The sequence below is a fragment of the Onychostoma macrolepis genome, chromosome 17 (assembly GCF_012432095.1).
Source record: "Onychostoma macrolepis isolate SWU-2019 chromosome 17, ASM1243209v1, whole genome shotgun sequence".
Lineage (NCBI taxonomy): Eukaryota > Metazoa > Chordata > Actinopteri > Cypriniformes > Cyprinidae > Onychostoma > Onychostoma macrolepis.
Genome location: NC_081171.1, coordinates 26,949,246 through 26,967,490, shown reverse-complemented (window position 1 = coordinate 26,967,490; position 18,245 = coordinate 26,949,246). Strand labels below are relative to the sequence as shown.

The following is an 18,245-nucleotide window of genomic DNA, read 5'->3' as shown; positions in this document are numbered from 1 at the left end:
ATACAAACTGCATGCAACACAAAACACAACACACGCGGACAAAAGAGCGTGCGGCCAAGTGAACTCGAGACCGCATGCTCACACAATGAGACAGAATATGGAGCGCGAGTGTCCGAACCCCGACACGAAACCGAAACTCAAGACATGAGTGCCGGGATCCGTACACCACGCTCCAACACGAAACAAGGCACACAGACAAGAGAGCGCACGGCTCGAGCACGCTCGAAGCTGCGCACTCACATAAAAACAGGACATGACAGGAGTGTCAGGGCTCTGTCACAAAACCATGAATAACACTAGACCGAAGTGACAGAACCCTGACATTAATATGGTATAAGTTTTGAATTAATATCAATTCAATCAAATCAATAACGAATCTATAAAATTTGAATTCCCAAAAGGAGAAATAAGAGCTAAAAATTTATAAAATAAGAGTTAAATGCTTTGCAATGCCATTCTTCTTACGATGTAACAAGTACATTGCACTGTAAAAAAAAAAAAAATAGTTGAGCCAACTTAAAATTTTAAGGCAACCAGCTTCAGCAGATTTTTGAGTTTGCTCAACTTGTCGTTTTAAGTTTATACAACAAAAATGTGAGAATCTCCCACAAAAATAAGTTGAGCAAACTCAAAAATCTACTGAAGCTGGTGCTGATCCACCATTTGATCTGGATACAGACTGGATCCGGGTTCCTGAAGTAACCATCTGATCTGGATACGGACTGGATCGGATGGCTACGGTGATCTCGGAATAAGAAAGAAACAGACTAATATTAGCATAGATTCGGGTGTTTTGGGAAGTGTTCCTGGTTCTGGTTGACCTAATTAATGCAGCCTAACAATCCTTTAACGGATTTGAATATTAGAAGCGTATTAGTGTATTATGTGTAAGCCATGTTAAAGAGATGGGTCTTTAATCTAGATTTAAACTTAAAGAGTGTGTCTGTCTCCCGAACAATGTTAGGTAGATTGTTCCAGAGTTTTGGCGCTAAACAGGAAAAGGATCTGCCGCCCACAGTTGATTTTGATATTCTAGGTATTATCAAATGGCCAGAGTTTTGAGAACGTAGTGGATGTAGAGGACTATAATGTAATTTAGCAGTAAGAAATTACTCGTCATCCAGTTTTTTTATATTGACTATGCATTCCGTTAGTTTCTCAATTTGGTGTGTTTTGCCGGGCCATGAATAAATATAGATCTGAGTATCATCAGCATAACAGTAAAAGCTAACACCGTGTTTCCTGATGATATTTCCTAAGGGTAACATGAAAGCGTGAAAAGTAACGGCCCTAGTACTGAGCTTTGAGGTACTCCATACTGCACTTGTGATCGATATGATACCTCTTCATTCACTGCTATAAATTGATGGTGGTCATATAAGTACGATTTGAACCATGCTAATGCACTTCCACTAATGTCAACAAAATTTCTAGTCTATTCAAAAGAATGTTGTGGTCGATAGTGTCGAATGCAGCGCTAAGATTCAGTAGTACTAATAGAGAGATACAACCATGATCAGATGATAAGAGCAGGTCATTTGTAACTCTAATGAGAGCAGACTCAGTACTATGAAACGGTCTAAATCCTGACTGGAAATCCTCACTGATAACATTTTTCTCCAAGAAGGAATATAATTTTTAGGATGCTACCTTTTGTATGTCAAACAGAAAACAAGATTATTTTTCTTACCCCATTGGCAGATTATTTTGCTTGTTTCAAGCAAAAACTCACTTAATTTTGACGTTTTTTCTGAAAACAAGACAGTAATTTTTACTTGTCTAGAAAATCCTTCTTGATTTAAGAATTTTTAGATATTTTGGCTGGAAACAAGACTAAAAATCTAAGTAAGAAAAGCATTTTTTGCAGTGAAGGTTTTGGGTACATATCCTAATGACAATGACGAATTAATAATAGCCAAAAGAGGATCTATGACTTCTGGAAGCACCTCTTTTAGTAGTTTAGATGGAATAGGGTCTAACATACATGTTGTTGGTTTAGATGATTTAACAAGTTTATAAAATTTTTCCTCTCCTATAGTAGAGAATGAGTGGAATTGTTCCTCAGGGGTTCTATAGTGCACTATCTGATGCGATACTGTAGCTGATGGCTGCATGGTGTTGTGAACTTTTATCTTCTAAAGTTTAGGCAACTCAGAAGTGAAGACCATGGAGACTTCGGGTTGTATCTTCAGCAGGATTATTTTATTGAGAACACAAGCTGTTGGTAGCTGTAGTCATCGAAAATCTCAACTAAAGCAGTGATACATTGTAGTTTAAATACATTTAGGGGTCAGTGCTTAGGAATGGAAGCAAAGCACCTGGGTGACGACCTTAAAGCATGCAAATGAAGTATTCAGGTATAGCATCCTGCCCCATTTAACCACTCCTAATCTAATCAGCCTAACTGCCCAAAGATTGGGGCAGGGGCATCAAGAGCAATTACAAACAAAAGGCAAGAGTCTCCGTCGTCTGGCTCATTTCACTTACAATAAGAGAACAGGAACTGGCAGGGACCTCGTGCTACAAGCTTTGTTAAACAGAATCATTCATCTGATGTCATCATCTTCACCATAAATGCTAAACACAATGTATATCACTTCTTCAGTTTGTATATTATTACATTGGAATCTAAATTAAACATTTAAATAAATTTGTAATCCCACAATGGTTACAATTTTATCTCTAATAGTATCAATCTTGTAAGTAAAATAGTTCATAAAGTCATTACTGCTGTGCTCTAGTCATGGCCAGGAGTGCCATTCTGTCAATTTCCCTCGTCACGGCCAGGAGAGCCGTCAAATCCCTAACCTCAACTCCTGTACTCTGGTGGTCATCTGCTCCTCCACGGAGACTGTCACAGTCTCAGTCACCAGCTCAGTCACCAGCCCAGAACTACATTTCCAAGCAGCCCGTCTGGTTCACACCTGCACCCTGTCCCCAATCAGCACATCTGTTACTGATCACCTCATTTCCCCACACTATATAAACTGTCACCAGTCACATCACAATTGTATGGTCTCGTTGCAGTTTCTCCAGTCTTCTAACCTTGCGGTTGGTCACTTTCCAGTTTACCTACCTGCCAATTGAAGGATACATTGTGTATGGATGGTGAGGTTGGATATCTTCTGGAGTTTTGCTGAACATCAACCTATCTACTCATCTGAAGTACTTACCTGGATTCCCCTACCTGCCCTTCTGCCATCGGCAGTTCATCTGTCCTTATATCCTTATACCTGCAAGGGAAAAAGAAACCTATTATTGTGAGAAGTCATTTGAACTCTTTATGAAATCTGGACACTTACCTGAGTTGCTGTTTGGAATTCCCCATTGGGTCTTTCTGTTCGACTATCCTGCTAAAGCAAAGACTATTTAATCTCTATCTTCCTTTAAGTTATGTTATGATGAATGTCCAGTCTGAACGTACCTGCCTCAGTTTACTTCTGCTGTATAAATAAACATATCCCAGTTATATTTACTAAATACTAAACGCCCCCAGATTATTTATCTAAAGAGAAAAAATTTAAGCACACAGTGTGATGTTGTTGTGATCTCTAATCTAAACTTTTGAGGAAATAAATGTGAAACCACCAGAGTCTTTAGCTAAGGAGAACAATCTGAGCACAGTGTGTGATGTTGTTGAGATCTCTTTTAAAGCTTCAAAGGAGACCATTGTGAGAGTGTTAGAGTTTTTTGTCTTCGGAGACAAGTTTGAGAAGCAGGAGACTCAAGCAAAAATCTCCATTCGATCTTAAAGTAACCTAATTTCTGTCTAGGAGAAATATTTGATGTTAAAGAGATCTCACTTTTGATTTTTCTTCCCTATGGAAATGACCCAAAAGATTGAAAGAAATCACTTGATTGCAGTGATTGCCTCAAAAGGTTGTGCAACAAAATATTAAGTTAAGGGTACCATCATATTTGTCCAGGCCAGTTCATACTTGCATTCATTTTTCAAAAATGCTTCTGTTGAACCACAATTCAAAAGCAATATCTGATTTTCATTAGTTAATTTTCAATAAATTGTATTTATTATTCATGTTATTTCAGTGACCATTGTGGGTTTTTCTTTCTTTAATGGAAGGGTACCAACAATGTTGTCCACGTGTGTGTGTGTATGTGTGTGTATATATATATATATATATATATATATATATATATATATATATATATATATATATATTGTATATCATTTTGGTCTCTACATCATTACCATACTTAATTTGTGCTATTTCACAGGTGATGACTATTATACTAACAGTACATACCAACTAGTAGTGTATGTCACTTACTGATTCAGGGATAAAGCCAATGGCATGCAGTTCTACTTTTCCAGAGACTGAAAATGTGTTGACCATCTCAAGAGGAATTCTGTGTTTGAACTCCAAAATGTGAACACCATTAACTGCTACCTACAAAAGTAAATGAGTCAAATTCCTGTCACTTGACAAATCAAAACTTTTTCTCCGAAAGTACTTGTATAGCAACTACTAATAATTAATGTGGATAAAAATGCTTTAAAGGTGTGGTTGACTTTTTTTTTTCTTTTCTAGGCTTGATTGTGTTTATGGGGTGCAGTCTAAGGTGTCAATGCTTTGTTAAAAAAAAAAAAAAACGCATTATTTTTCAAGTAATTTACCTTTATTCCACACCGCTCTGTCCCTTCTCTGATAAACGCACTGATCATTTCCTGCTTTTACGAAGCGCCTCCCTCAGAAATAAGCAATGGGCTCAGATTGGTTAGCTGGTCCAGTGCGTTGCGATTGGCTAAACTGCCTCTAGTGCGTGTCTGAACATCCCGCCCCTCAGCTCAGCGGCATGTGCTTCTGTTGTATTGTAGACAATGGCATCGTCTATATTGCTTATCAATTTGAGCCCGATCGAGACGCAGAGGATATTAGTGAAGAGGATCGTGCAGAACCTGTGCAACATTACATTACACACTAACTAACTTTAAAAAGTGAAATCACAATCAACCACCCCTTTAAACCAAACAGGCTGAGGGCTGTTGACCAGGTTTGTTGCTACCTGTGATGTGATGCTTTACACTCACCTTGAAAACATCACAAAGAACCAAGATTATGGTCTCAAAAGACGCTCCTTGTTTAAAAGGCATACGGTCAATATTTTCCTCTCTTCCCCAGTTTTCATGTTGTAATGAGTTGCACACAATCTGTGGAGAGCTGCTGAAGCGGGGATTGAAGTGAAAGGCGACGTCCGCCCGTGGCTTTGTGCTGCAGCCACATGTCAAATCGAACTGAAACCTATGAAGGCACATTGGGTATTGCACTGAAATAAATGATAGCCTATAGCAAAATAAAATGGTTTTGGCACTTAAGTGTCATTTTATTTACTTTTTTGTAGAATAAGAATTATTTTGGAAACATTTAAAATTTTTCAAAAAATAAAGTTTTTATTTTTTTTCTTAAAATATAGATTTATATTTATTATTAACGTTGTTGTTACTATATAATATGTGGTTTTATGAGAAAGGGACTTAATATGCATCTAATGGAAATTTTCTAACAATGGTACTGCACACTCCAGAAGTGCCCAGTCCTGTTCCTGGAGATCTACAGTACCTTAAAAGAAGAAGAAGAAGAAGAAACAGTTCCACCCCTAAACAAATACAACTGATCCAGCTAATTAAGATATTCGGGAATGCTTGGCAAGTGTGTTCAAGCATGGTTGGAACTGAACTCTGTAAGAAGATAGAACTCCAGGAATAGGATCTGGCAGCCCTGCTGGTATACAAAATCTCAAAGACATTAAAATAAATTTGCATGGTCTAAAAATTCCACCCACTTTGTTAAAATGTTGGCATGCTCTAAGAAAAGAAAAAAAAAAGAAAAAATATTCACATTATAAAGGTTGTAGGTAGGGCACAATTTGCTTATTGACTTACAGATTAAATTTCGTCAACAGCTCTGTTTTTACATGTACAATACACATCTTGTATTCCCTGTGTGTTTGTGGACTTTTATTTTATTTGCATCCAAACTATGGACTTCATCACCTGCCAGTACCAACCTGGCCACTGGACCCATCTCATGGCAGAGAAGACTGGTGGTGTCCAGTGTGGAATATCCGTCACTGACATCGACTCGAGCAGCTGGCATCACGAGGTCTTCACCACCCAAAATGCTACTATGCATTCAAGCTAGCAAGCTACTTCGCTCTCACAGTGCCTTGAATAGGCTAAATTTACTGTAGAATGATGAAATGAAAATTTAAATATAGGCTACACTGTTAAAAATTGCTGTTAATTAACGGCAGAATTTCAACAGTATAATCCTGTTATGTTCAAAAGCAGTACATTACTGTTTTTTTCCGTTTTTGTGAAATGACGTAGACACAATATAACGGCATTCTACTGTATTTATAACTCGAAGGAAATAAAACATTACTATCCAGTATTTTTGTAAACTGCAGTGAGCACGCCTTTTAGCCGTCTTGTTAACAGGTAAGTTCCCCTTTGCTTTGCGCGATTTCATAGACAAAATACATTACATTTGCTACTGCAACTATCTGTATAGTGGATATCGGAAGTGACACTATCTTTCATTTGCTCTTTTCAGTGATAAACGCGACAAATACGACATCATCGAGTGCAACTGGATTTCTGACTCTGTGACTCGGATTATATTATTCCCAATTACAGGGTGAGTTTCATTCATCATGAGATAATTCTTATGCAAAGTTAACTTTTCAAACACTGTTGCATTGAAATCACATCGATGTCTCTGTAACACGCTGAAATGGCCAGTATTGTTCGCTAATAGGCTAATAGGCTATCAGTTTGCAGAATTTGTTAACGCGTTAAACCTCCATTGTTTGAAAAAAACAAACGAACAAACTCAAAATTTCGGTGTCATTGTGATTGCGAATTTGGGTAAGCATGTTCTAGTTTGACATATGTTTAGTCTAAGGGGGATTTTTACTGTTGTACTTGTTTTGTTGTTTTTATGTTGGTTATGTTTTTGCATCAATCCAAGTTGGTTTTGTAGTTAAAGTGATAGAATACTTATTAGCTGGATTTCTGAATCGGAATTCATATGCTTGGAGCACTTACAAATGTAAACATGAAAGCTAAGTATGAGAACCAATGTTTTCATGTGTAAAGCTAGCATGTTTGAAATTGAGTTTTTATTTACTATGCACTTGTGTGGACTTTCAGTGGATGGGCTTTCTTTGTTGTCTGAATATAAATGAAAATAAATTTTACAATACATAATTTACAGTATACACATCTTGACTTAAAGGTCTGTCCAGACCAGTTCATGTTTAAATGCTTTTCTTATGTTAGAAGTGCTGAACTCTGTGACTGTTTAAAATGATTTTAGTTTTCCTTGCATTCATTTGTAATCTGGCAATGTCAAATTAATGTTATGTCAATGCTGAAATTAAGTGTGTTTAATTAAAACATTAAATGTGTTTTTCTTTTTAAAGGTTCAGGTGAAACACGAGGAAGAAGAATCCAGCACTGGATGATCAGCCTTGAGGAGCACATCATAGCCGGCTTTTCTGTCTGGGCTTGCAGCTGATTTTTCTACTTACAACAATTTCAATCTTAAATACCAAGCTGAAGACGCATGCACATTGGAATTTATTCAAAGGTTAGATACTTGGATGCATACATTCAATTTTCATGCATACATTCAAACTTCACATTTTAAAGCAGCTTTACAGAAAATGTAAGTTTCATTGAAACATTTGGCCCTAATAAACAGGGAATCTAGCATCAAATAGAGAAATTTCCTATCAAATATTTGAGCCCCAGTGAGCAGTAGGTGAATGTCAAGGAAATAAAATGTCTATTGGTGGTGAGGTGTTGGTGGAAACCTTGAAAGGAAGCAGATTCATCTTGGACCCATCCTTCTTTAGCATTAAAATGATGATCATGTGCATATGTTACAGTTCTGTCAGACATGGCTAAAATAGTAGGGTATAAGATGTGTTAAGTCAATGCTTGAACAAGGAGGTATCTTTAATCTATATACTGAAACACATAATTCAGTCCAAAAGATCATCATTCAGTCCAAAGAGTGTTGGAGCTGTCACGAATCCGGTCTATGAACTTCTGTTCACTCACCACCAGAGGTCACTCGCTCACGACATTGACTCTCACAGCACACATCACACTGGACTCAATTTCCCATCATCCATTGCACTGATCACACAGCTATCACTAATCACACACTCTACATAAGCCATGGACTTTCTCTCCCTCACTGCCGAGTATTGTATGCGTTTATCGCTCCCCTAGCCGTAGCTACTCTACAGAGCCCCTGATAGTTTTCGTTTTCAGATAACCTCTCTCGTCAAGCCCCTTTGGATACTGATCGCTGTCGACCGACCCAGGCCCGTTTTGGATTACTCTTTGCCTTGCCTATGATAGACCTGTTTGCCATTGCTCAACCCTGCCTGTATTTATGACCATACCTTTAAAAAAAAGCTTGCACATGGATCTGCACGTCTCACGTCTCGTCAGCCCCGTTACAGGAGCTTCTTAAGAAAGCTTTCCTTTCCTGACAAAGTAAAGTGAAGTGTTCTTGATACAAGAATAGAATTTTATATACTTTTAATATGTACAGTGGGGCAAAAAAGTATTTAATCAGCCACCAATTGTGCAAGTTCTCCCACTTAAAAAGATGAGAGAGGCCTGTAATTTTCATCATAGGTATACCTCAACTATGAGAGACAAAATGAGAAAAAAAAATCCGGAAAATCACATTGTAGGATTTTTAAAGAATTTATTTGCAAATTATGGTGGAAAATAAGTATTTGGTCAATAACAAAATTTCATCTCAATACTTTGTTATATACCCTTTGTTGGCAATGACAGAGGTCAAACGTTTTCTGTAAGTCTTCACAAGGTTTTCACACACTGTTGCTGGTATTTTGGCTTATTCCTCCATGCAGATCTCCTCTAGAGCAGTAATGTTTTGGGGCTGTCGCTGGGCAACACGGACTTTCAACTCCCTCCAAAGATTTTCGATGGGGTTGAAATCTAGAGACTGGCTAGGCCACTCCAGGACCTTGAAATGCTTCTTACGAAGCCACTCCTTCATTGTCCGGGTGGTGTGTTTGGGATCATTGTCATGCTGAAAGACCCAGCCACGTTTCATCTTCAATGCCCTTGCTGATGGAAGGAGGTTTTCACTCAAAATCTCACGATACATGGCCCCATTCATTCTTTTGTTTACACGGATCAGTCGTCCTGGTCCCTTTGCAGAAAAACAGCCCTAAAGCATGATGTTTCCACCCCCATGCTTCACAGTGGGTATGGTGTTCTTTGGATGCAACCCAGCATTCTTTCTCCTCCAAACACGACAAGTTGAGTTTTTACCAAAAAGTTCCATTTTGGTTTCATCTGACCATATGACATTCTCCCAATCCTCTTCTGGATCATCCAAATGCTCTCTAGCAAACTTCAGACGGGCCCGGACATGTACTGGCTTAAGCAGGGGGACACGTCTGGCACTGCAGGATTTGAGGCCTTTGTTACTTTGGTCCCAGCTCTCTGCAGGTCATTCACTAGGTCCCCCCGTGTGGTTCTGGGATTTTTGCTCACAGTTCTTGTGATCATTTTGACCCCACGGGGTGAGATCTTGCGTGAAGCTCCAGATCGAGGGAGATTATCAGTGGTCTTGTATGTCTTCCATTTTCTAATAATTGCTCCCACAGTTGATTTCTTCACACCAAGCTGCTTACCTATTGCAGATTCAGTCTTCCCAGCCTGGTGCAGGTCTACAATTTTGTTTCTGGTGTCCTTTGACAGCTCTTTGGTCTTGGCCATGGTGGAGTGTGGAGTTTTTGACTGTTTGAGGTTGTGGACAGGTGTCTTTTATACTGATAACAAGTTCAAACAGATGCCATTAATACAGGTAACGAGTGGAGGACAGAGGAGCCTCTTAAAGAAGAAGTTACAGGTCTGTGAGAGCCAGAAATCTTGCTTGTTTGTAGGTGACCAAATACTTATTTTACAGAGGAATTTGCCAATTAATTCTTTAAAAATCCTACAATGTGATTTTCTGGATTTTTTTTTTCAAATTTTGTCTCTCATAGTTGAGGTATACCTATGATGAAAATTACAGGCCTCTCTCATCTTTTTAAGTGGGAGAACTTGCACAATTGGTGGCTGACTAAATACTTTTTTGCCCCACTGTATATGTTATCCGTGAGTACCCTTTTTGGTTACACTTTAGAATAGGGAACACTTATTTACCATTAACTACGACTTTTCCCTCAATAAATTCCTAATTTGCTGCTTATTAATAGTCAGTAAGGTAGTTGTTAAGTTTAGGTATTGGTAGGATTAGGGATGTAGAATAAGGTCATGTAGAATAAGGCATTAATATGCGCTTAATTAGTACTAATAAATGGCTAATATTCTAGTAATATGCATGCTAATAAGCAACTAGTTAAGAGACCCTAAAATAAAGTGGTAGCATCTTTTTTTCCCTTCACACTAATTCTAAACACACACATTTGTTTTTCAGGTGGTTCATCGAGATAAAGCCGGAAAAGGGGACTAAGGCTGGAGGAGTCATATCAAAGCGGATGGGGAAGGTCGCCCAGAAAAAGAAAACCGTGAACCCTCGTGTCTCCAGTCTACTTAAAAAAATTTATGGATTTTGAGTTGGACTTTATACAAGTATTACACACCACAGACCACACACACACACTCACATCACACACACATCACACACACACACGTTTGTTTTTGTGAAAAGTGGGGACTCTCCATAGGCGTAATGGTTTTTATACTGTACTTACTGTATGTGCTATTGTCCTACACCAACCCTACACCTAAACCTACCCCTTACAGGAGACTTTTTTTCTTTCTTTTCTTTTGAAAAGTGGAGACATGGGGTAATGTCCTGAAAAGTCACCTTCTCCTTGTAATACCTGTCATTATATAAATTTATGTCCTCATTTGTCACAAAAATGTGCGCGCACACATCCACACACACACACACACACACACACACACACACACACAGTCTCTTGATCTCTATTTTTTTCAGGTATTCATTCATTTCTATTCACTCAAAAACATTTACTCTAAGTTTTTCACTTAATCTTTGTGTCCAGAGTTAATTTTTTGGACAGCCTGCATGACCTATTAGAATGAATTGTTAAAGCAATTTATTTATCGTTTATACAGCTGAAATGTACATTTATTGTCATAAATGTAATAAGCTTTGGGCTTTATTTAAAAATATTTTTTTTTTCATTTTGTACCAAATGTTCTGTAAGTCAGAATCTGATTTGGGGAACATGTTGAGTTTATTTCTGTTATGACCACTTCTTCCCCTTAAATTTCAATGATTGTTTTTAATGTTTTATCTAAGAAAGATATTTTTTTCTTTAATAAAGCAAAACAAGTTTTGAATCAACACTTTAAAGCTGCTTTACTTGTGTTACATTTCAAGTCACTATTTCAAAGGGTACAAATATATATTAAAAACCAAGAAGAAAATGTTGTCCTTTTTACTAGCAGGCCATTACTCAATAGCGTACACAATGGTATAGTATATTTGTATTGTAGTTTCCACATTGTTAGTTTAGTTGTGAAGAAGAGCAAAAAAAGTGTTATGCTGTATTTGCAACAACAGTAGCTAACTGTAAATTTCACCAACAGTAAGACACAGTTAATTTTACAGTAACATGCTGGCAACCGTGCTGCCAGTTCTTTACTGTTTTTTTAATAAACAGCAGCCAACTGTAATTTTACACAACAGTAAGATACTGTTAATTTTACAGTAACTTGCTGGCAACCAAGCTGCCAGTTCTTTACTGTTTTTTTAACAGGACAATTTTTAACAGTGTACAAATAACATTTTAAATGACTTCTGTTTCGGAATAAATAAAGCTGTATTTAATTCAGCAGTCATTCTAACTGCTACTAACTGCTACAGGATGTAGCTTCAGTTCCCCTTCAGTAACTCACGCCACGTTGAAAGCTTTAGTAATGCGTCTGCATGACCACGCTCTGAATCACATGTAAAATCAGTCCAATGGAATGGCGAGACCTCACAGGTGGGGTGACGTAGAGACCAGAAAGCTTAAAAGCGCATGTGAAACAAGCAGCGCTCTGTGTGTGTGTCAGTCTTGTTTACTGTTGTTTGTAAAAACAGTGCACAATCACCTCTATATAGCGAGCTAAACAGACAGCACTTTAGTCTGTGTGTTCTTCTCTGCCCACGCTAAACATTATGGGTGTGAATGCACGCGGTCGTCGTGTTGTTTGTTTGGGAGCGGAGCATGCACAGTCAGCTCTCGAGGGGGCTGATTGTGCATTGAGCTCCCACCACTCCGCTCCTGCTCCTGCTCCTCCTGTGTTTGTGGTCTTTTTTGTGGTTCTCTTTCAAACATATGTTCAGTATCTCACTATGAGAATCGCCTCGGGCGTGACCAGTCCTGGAAGCACCAATTACACCACGTCTGTTGGTTGCCAGACCAATCACGACAGTGATGCGGGAGTCCTGCCTCTCTCATATATATCGCTGCTAGCTGTTAACTGTTCACGGACGAGCTGCATTTTAGGTACGTCGCCGAACGTGGCTGCTTTTTTTTGTAGGGAAAATATTCTCTGTCAAAAGTGAATATTTTCTTTCTGCTATATCTATATCTTTGTGGTGGGGACCAGTGCATCAAAGTGGGCTCTCATTTTCTTAATCGAGCAGTTACAGCTCCTTTCTCTCAATTATTCCCTCACATTAAGGGAATAATTGCTGTAAGGCCCGATATCGAGAGGCACGTTGTGGTGATCTTGTTAATCTCCCGGTGTTCGTATCTCCGTTATGCCAACTGCAAGCCCATCCAGAGGCACAGCGAAGGGGAAAGATCCCTCTCACTCGTGTGCATGTGGGTCTATTTTGTCTAAAGACTCTCACCCTCTGTGCATAGCATGTTTGGGAGTTAGACACACAGGCTGTGCTCGCTAATCCCGAGTGCTGCCCGCGCTGCTCTCAGTTCCCGTTAAGGGTTTTAGAGCACAGAGTACGAGTTGCTGCCACGAATAAAGGGGACCCGAGTCTTTCCGCGCCTCCCACGGAAATTAACGAGATTGCTCCGCAGGCTTGGTGCTGCTGGGGAGAGTTGATGGACGAGATTTCTCCTGAACTTCCTCCCCTCTTTGAATCAGGCCCTTTGGCAGGAGGAAGACGATGAGACGATTTGGAGGAAGATGAAGAGGATGCTATCCTCCCTCCTAAACTTTCTTCCAGGCCTGGTAGTGCTATGGGTGAATCCCCCTCCCCCGTGCCAAATTAACAACAGAGCACAAACTTAAATCCAGTTACTATTTATTTTTAACTATATTAATTAAAAATTTGTATGCAAACGTAAATTGCACGTAATGCAGTTTTTAAATTAACTTCTAAATTATACAATTTCTATTTTTTGTTGAAACCTAATCATTTACACAGTGGCTGTCATAACTTGTTTCATAAAATATTTATTTATAATGAGTATAATGAACTATAATGAGTATATCGTCTAATATTTCTCAAAATGCTCTTCTCTAGACTTAATTTCTCTAGCAAATAATGAGCTGTAGACACTGAAGACTTGCCTGAGGTAAATGAAATGCTACGTGACATTTTCTTTACAAGCTATTTTAATGACATCTTTCCGCAATTGAAACACTGATTGGGCGATTACATGAGGCATGATTTGTTCATACATGTTTATTTCACGTTAAAACTAGTAGTCAAGTCAAGTCAAGTCACCTTTATTTATATAGCGCTTTTACAATACAGATTGTGTCAAAGCACTTAACAGTATCAAATTGGAGGATAGAGTGTCAGTAATGTATAATGATAAGATTAAACACTCAATTTTCAGTTAAAGGCATTTCATTATTGAATTCAGAGATGTCATTGTCTAGCTCAGTTTAGTTTAAATAGTATCTGTGCAATCAAATCAGCGATAATCGCTAGAAATTAAGTGTCCCCAACTGAGCAAGCCAGAGGCGACAGCGGCAAGAAACCAAAACTCCTCTGTGACAGAATGGAGAAAAAAAAACCTTGGGAGAAACCAGGCTCAGTCGGGGGGCCAGTTCTCCTCTGACCAGATGAAACCCGCAGTTCAAAAGTTTATATTTCTATTTTAATTTTGTTACAATTTCTAGTAGTAAAGTCACAGAGTCACAGAGGGAGTTTTGGTTCCTTGCCGCTGTCGCCTCTGGCTTGCTCAGTTGGGGACACTTAATTTCTAGCGATTATCGCCGATTTGATTGCACAGATACTATTTAAACTAAACTGAGCTAGACAATGACATCTCTGAATTCAATAATGAAATGCCTTTAACTGAAAATTTAGTGTTTAATCTTATCATTATACATTACTGACACTCTATCCTCCAATTTGATACTGTTAAGTGCTTTGACACAATCTGTATTGTAAAAGCGCTATATAAATAAAGGTGACTTGACTTGACTTGACTTAAAGAGGAAGGGATGATCACGCTCCATGCTGCCATTAGAACTGAGGCTTCTCTACAGAGATCTGTCAGGCCACATCAAAGAGTGCCAAAACGGTATTTATTGTTTAAATTTCCTGAAAAAAAATGTAATAATTTTTTCGGTACACATGCACTATAAAGACATGACATTCACAAAGCAGTCTGGAGTGAAATGGCTTGCGCAGACATAAAGCCATTTAAGTATGTTTTGCCCTCAGTGGCTCAGATGTTGGGAGAAAATGAAGACTGGGATTGCTTACGAGACATTGTTGACGTTACAGCTGCTCAAGCATGGAGAAAATGGAAGACAGCGCACAACCAAACAACTCACTGAGGGTGGAAAATATGGCAATGAAGGGCTGTCAGTCAGCCGCCATGGGTGGGGCCTAAACAATGTGATTCAACAATTCACTGTAAGAGTGTTGAACATACATTAATATTATAATAATAACAAACTGAGGTCCTACTATCCTTTACTTTTAGTGACTTTATAACATTGCAATGGGAGTCTAAGTGAACTTGAATTGTACTAATGAAATCATTATTGTGTGCTTCTAATGCAATAAATTCATCTTTATAAATAATGAAACAGTTTAAGAATTCCCCTTTTACTAACACCCCCAGCATACCAGCTAACTCGCTTATCTGGATACAGATATTTGAACACTGAATGTATGTAAAACGAGATGGTCACGATCGCTGCCTCGTGTCTCTGAGCATTAAGCATGCTGAGGCAGCTGTCGTGGATGAGTCAATCTCTCCTTGTAGGAAGATGACCATCTCAGAGTTGCAGACCAGACTCCGTTACTTCCAGAGGGGCAGAGTTCCAGTGCCTCTGCCAAGATCTAGTGCTCCTCCTGGCAAAAGCCAGGAGAGGGCTACTTCGGGCAGTCACCTGGGTGGTCTTAGGGTGAGGTGAGGATTGCCTTCCTCCATCACCCTCAGCAAGCCGCACGTGGCGGAGCATCGGGCGCCAGGCCTGCACTCGAAGTATTCTTGAAAACCGGTGGTAGGCTGGGTGTAGTGACCCTGAGGGGATCCCATATGTGTATTCTTCCATGGTATAGCTTTAAGCCCGTATTTTCCCACTCTGCCATCTCTGCAGAGGTTTAGCTGCCCTAACTGGTTCTGGGCAACCTCAGAGACTTCCATATGCAGTACGGCCCTATGGATTTAGTCCATATGGGTAAATTCCACTTAGAGGACGCCAGAGGACGCGGCTTCCGCAGTGTTCCTTTCTCCAGTGGAAAGGGCGCGCTTTCCCAGTGTTATACCCAGTCTCACTGAGTGGTAGTGCAGAAACAGCAGTGACTGGCCTTCCCGGCATGAGCCCTGTCCCATATTTTAATAAGGGGTTTAGGTGGCTTGGGCAGGGCACTGAAGAGGGGCAGCACCAGTGTTGCTTTGGTAGGGATTCCCAATTCATCGGTCACAGACATGATGTCGAAGGTGACAGACTGAAAGGGAAAGTCTTGGTTATGTGTGTAACCCTCGTTCCCTGAAGGAGGGAACGGAAAAGTCACGTCCTGTCACCACAGTTGCTATACCACCATTGAGCGGCTGGGTCACCGGCTCGGCTCCTCAGCGAAAACCTGAATATGCATTGCACCCACTTCCTATTTATGCTTGCACTGTGACGAGCGGCAGCTGGATGCAATTATTGCATTCCGCTTCAGGGAATGAGGGTTACATATGTAACCGAGACGTTACTTTGTTTTCTTTCTATACTCTTACAAGTACTACTATAAACAAACATTTTTTTCCATCAATGACAGCACAAATTATATGGATTTAAAGACAGAACATGAAAGTGAATTAAACTTGATGCTGTTAAAGACATAAAGCCAGTGGACAGAACATTAAAGAACATCGGCAGAATGTTTTGCTTCCCTTTTACCTGACATGATCTGTCATTAACACGGCAGAAACAATTAAACCATCATATTTTTTTTTCAGTCTTGTGCAGACACAATTACAAAATACAAAAAAAAAAAAACACAATTCCAAAAGAATGGAATAAAACCATCTGTAACATTTCTCTGCGCACTTCAACTCTCAATGCACTGCACAACTGTTCCTAATGTAAAAACGCAATAAAATGATTTACCAGTTGAACGGTCTCGCATTGTGCTGCGGATTTATATGTGATACATGAATTGAAATAATTTTAATAGATTTAGTTAATTTTCATGCAGTTAACATCTTTGAATTTATTTCAGTTCAGTTCAGTATTTATTTACCCACATAAGGAGATAAATGTTTGCAGCATACACTCACACAGACATTTGACAATTCACATTAGGCATATATAAATAAATGCAAACAATAATTTAATACTAATAAATCTAATTAAAATAACCTGTCTAAATGACCATCAGTTACCACTAGAGGAAGAATAATTTAAAAACTTAATTGCTTGGGGAATAAATGATAAATTAATTTGAATTCATTTGACATTTTAACTTTTGTGTGTGTGTGTAGTGTGTGGGCTGGTCAGAATAATTGTAATAATTCGTTTAATAATTCATAATATTTTGACAGCCCAAAGGGCTGCAATCCACATTTCAAAGCGCAACACTGCCGTTGTCCATATGGGACATTAAAGAATCATTAATGGGGGGGGGGGAAATGTGTGTTAGAAAAGGTACATTGGAGTGTATATTAGGAATATGCAAAAGTAATATTACTTCTGATTAAGTATGTGAATTTATTTCAGTTTCAAACTGACTATGTGTTTTTGTTGTTTTAAATTATATATCTTTACTTTTGTAACTGCTTTCTGCTGTATATGTATGTATAGCTGCTTTGCAACCATGCAAAATTGTGAAAAGTACTATAGAAATAACTTTGAAGTGTGGTTAAATTATTGAAAAAGTAAAGGACATAATTATAAAAAAGTACTGCATGATTATGAAGTATTATTATTATTGTTATCATTTTGCAACTCAAAACATTTTCTTTTATCTATATGTATATGTATCCATACAAAATCTTAATGGTCTTAAAAAAAAAAAAAATTCAAGCATACACACATACATGCACACAAAATACACAAATGCACAGAAACACACACCTATACAACATGATCAGTTTATTTTTAACTGCATTTTTAATATATATATTTTGTTTTTGTGATCAACTTTTTATTTTTTCAAATCGACAAAACATCCACTCAAACAAACAACAGGGAGGGGGAACAACAGACACACCATCAACAATTTAAATTTAAATTTGTAGTAAAAAGGACAAAACAGAATTCACATGAGCCCATAGATTGACAACAATTGGAGAAGTACCTGCTCATACAGTGTTACAGATCAGTTATAGGTCGATTGCAGTTTCATTTTAAACCTCTTGTAAGCAGTTATGTATGCTCAATGGATGACTTTGAAATGGATAAAATGATGAGCCAAGTTTTTAGAAGTTAAGATTAGATTAGACCACACCCTCTCTCAATCGACTGATAAATCAAAATCTGTTAATTCACGATTCCAGATAGATTTAATAGAAAGAGACTTTGCAGTGTGATCATTAAGTTTATTACATATTAAAGAAACAGATGGCCGACTAGAGGGTGGTGCGATCCAAACCCACATAGGATGAGAGGAAATAGGGGAGGCCCAGGGATCTCCATAGGCCTTGAGAGCAGAACGTAACTGAAAAAAGACAAAATATGATGATGCTGGTAAACAAAACTTAGTTATTGAAGTGAGCAGAGTCACTGGTTATCATATAAGTCACCGCATGTGGTTCTGCCCAATGTAGATCAAGAGGGC

At 38.5% G+C, this 18,245-nt stretch overlaps 1 protein-coding gene across 3 annotated transcripts in view; it reads right to left on the bottom strand.

The window, feature by feature from the left end:
- The window catches only part of lgals8b (galectin 8b), a 175,643-nt gene that overhangs the window by 131,263 nt on the left and 26,135 nt on the right, over nt 1-18,245 (bottom strand). For 2 of the 3 annotated variants that reach the window (XM_058749042.1, XM_058749041.1), the window contains 2 exons: nt 5,051-5,261; nt 4,290-4,409 (listed from right to left, as the gene is read on the bottom strand). In XM_058749042.1, coding sequence (XP_058605025.1) covers nt 4,290-4,409; nt 5,051-5,261 — 331 coding nt within the window. The remainder of the gene's footprint in view (nt 1-4,289; nt 4,410-5,050; nt 5,262-18,245) is intronic. The other variant, XM_058749043.1, reaches the window with a different exon arrangement.